This window comes from Castor canadensis, chromosome 1 (assembly GCF_047511655.1).
Source record: "Castor canadensis chromosome 1, mCasCan1.hap1v2, whole genome shotgun sequence".
NCBI lineage: Eukaryota > Metazoa > Chordata > Mammalia > Rodentia > Castoridae > Castor > Castor canadensis.
Genome location: NC_133386.1, coordinates 191003135 through 191005394, shown reverse-complemented (window position 1 = coordinate 191005394; position 2260 = coordinate 191003135). Strand labels below are relative to the sequence as shown.

The 2260-nt window shown below is 33.8% G+C and overlaps 1 protein-coding gene across 1 annotated transcript; it reads left to right on the top strand.

Annotated features, from left to right (window-relative positions):
• Positions 1-744: 744 nt before the first annotated feature.
• LOC109676626 (olfactory receptor 5I1-like) lies at positions 745-1689 on the top strand. The gene has a single exon (XM_074068920.1). It carries the CDS (start codon positions 745-747, stop codon positions 1687-1689), a length of 945 nt encoding a protein of 314 aa, XP_073925021.1.
• Positions 1690-2260: the final 571 nt, after the last annotated feature.

The window sequence follows — 2260 nt, the reverse complement described above, 5'->3', positions numbered from 1 at the left end:
TGCTGTGCATTCTTTACTCAATCAGTGAACTCATGGTCCCCAAGTATTACTTAGAAACATTGATACATAGCAAACATACAAAACAAATAACAATTTTTCATCATTATTTAGTATATGGATGGTATTTATGGAATTACCTTAAGTTCTTACCTGTTGAAAACATACTCAGAACTTATATTTGCTGAAATATTTTTTCATTTAACTAATATCTCCTCTGTTTTATACCTAAAATATAATAATCTAGCATATGTTTTTGTACACCACTCTGTTCATACTGCTGAGAGACACATCACACTAGTATCTACTAAATCCTTGATAGTAAAAGCAGATTGTTCTAAAATTACCATTGTGATATTCTATACATCTATTTTAAATAAAAAATGTGTTTTGTTTCCTTTATAAGATCATCAGTCCATTCATGAAGTTATTACTTTCTTTAACCTTCTCAGCCAGTTATTGTGTTATACTTGTGATACAATAACATATGCAACCATCTAATGGCAGAAAGAGGTAACAAAATATATAAAATTAAACCTGCAACTCTGAAATTTGACAGCAACTGAATTCTAAAATATGACTCTCAAGGATATATTTCAAAACATATGAGGATAATGTGTTTTCTTGATTCCTTGCTTATTCATTTACTTTTTTAAAACAATGTCATAAACTTATATCTATTTACTTTTCTGTTTTCAACCATATAACATTTTAGGATGTTAGAATTCTCAGAAAAGTCTATGTACGATGGAATTTACAGATGGAAACCATACCTTGATCTCTGAATTTATCCTATTAGGTTTTCCAACACGCCCTGAGCTACAAATTGTCTTCTTCCTCATATTTCTGCTGTTGTATGGTATGATTTTAATGGGGAACATTGGACTGATACTATTGATTAAGATTGATGCACACCTTCAAACCACCATGTATTTCTTCCTCAGCAACCTATCCTTCATAGACCTTTGTTATTTCTCAGTCATTGTTCCCAAAATGTTGGCCAACTTTCTCTCAGAGAACAAATCTATTTCCTATTATGGATGTGCCCTACAGTTTTATTTCTTCTGTACTTTTGCAGACACTGAGTGCTTTGTCTTGGTTGTCATGGAATATGATCACTATGTTGACATCTGTAACCCTTTACTGTACACAGTGACGATGTCTCAGGGCCTCTGTATATGGCTGATTGTTTTGTCATACATTGGAGGCAACATGAGTTCCCTGGTTCACACATCTTTTGCCTTTATTCTGAAATACTGTGACAGAAATGTCATTAATCACTTTTTCTGTGACCTCCCTCCCCTGCTTAAGCTGTCCTGCTCAGACACAACAGTTAATGAGTGGCTCCTCTCCACATATGGCAGCTCAGTTGAAATCATCTGTTTCATCATCATCATTATGTCCTACTTTTTCATTCTCCTCTCAGTCTTAAGGATCTGCTCTACTAGTGGGAGGAAGAAAACCTTCTCCACATGTGCCTCTCACTTGACTTCTGTGGCCATCTACCAGGGAACTCTGCTCTTCATTTACTCAAGGCCCAGCTCCCTGTATTCTCCCAACACTGACAAAATTATCTCAGTGTTCTACACCATTATCATTCCAGTGCTGAATCCATTGATTTACAGTCTAAGAAACAAAGATGTAAAAGATGCAGCTTGGAAAGCCATAAGATCTAAGGTAGATTCTTCCTGAGAAGTAAAATTTTAAAATTCATTTAGTTCTGTTTACAAACTCTCATTGGGAACTTGCAATAACTTCACCAGAAAACACATAACTACTCAAACTAGAGAATTTATTTAAAAACATTTTCTTTAAAGGCAGCCAAGCACTTTTCTTAATCCCAAGATATATGTAAATATTAAACTTTTCAAGTGGCAATTAAAGACTATCTGCTTTTGGATAGCTCTTTGTTTTCCATTAGGGGGATATATGCCAAGATGGATTGTGTCATTTTATTCTGAGATATAGTAAAGATCCCAGAAAAATGTGTTTAAGTGTTCATATGTGTGTAAACTATCTCACATAGAAGTGACATTCTAGATAGAGGAAGAAAGCAGATTGTTTTGGTTTAAACGCTAAATTTGTACATAGAAAATGAGTTAGACCTTGAAGAAGTTAATTTTTTGCTTCGGTTAACTCATTCCTAAAATGGTGGAGAATATTTTACCTATATTATTAAAGTGTTAATAGAGTTAATATGGTTAAGTGCTGTGAATAGTCCCTGCACAATTTATACAGACAGATGCTTGTCATTATATATATT

Coding starts and splice junctions, on each gene's coding strand:
- LOC109676626 (XM_074068920.1), top strand. CDS start 745: ATGGAATTTACAGATGGAAACCATACCTTGATCTCTGAATTTATCCTA.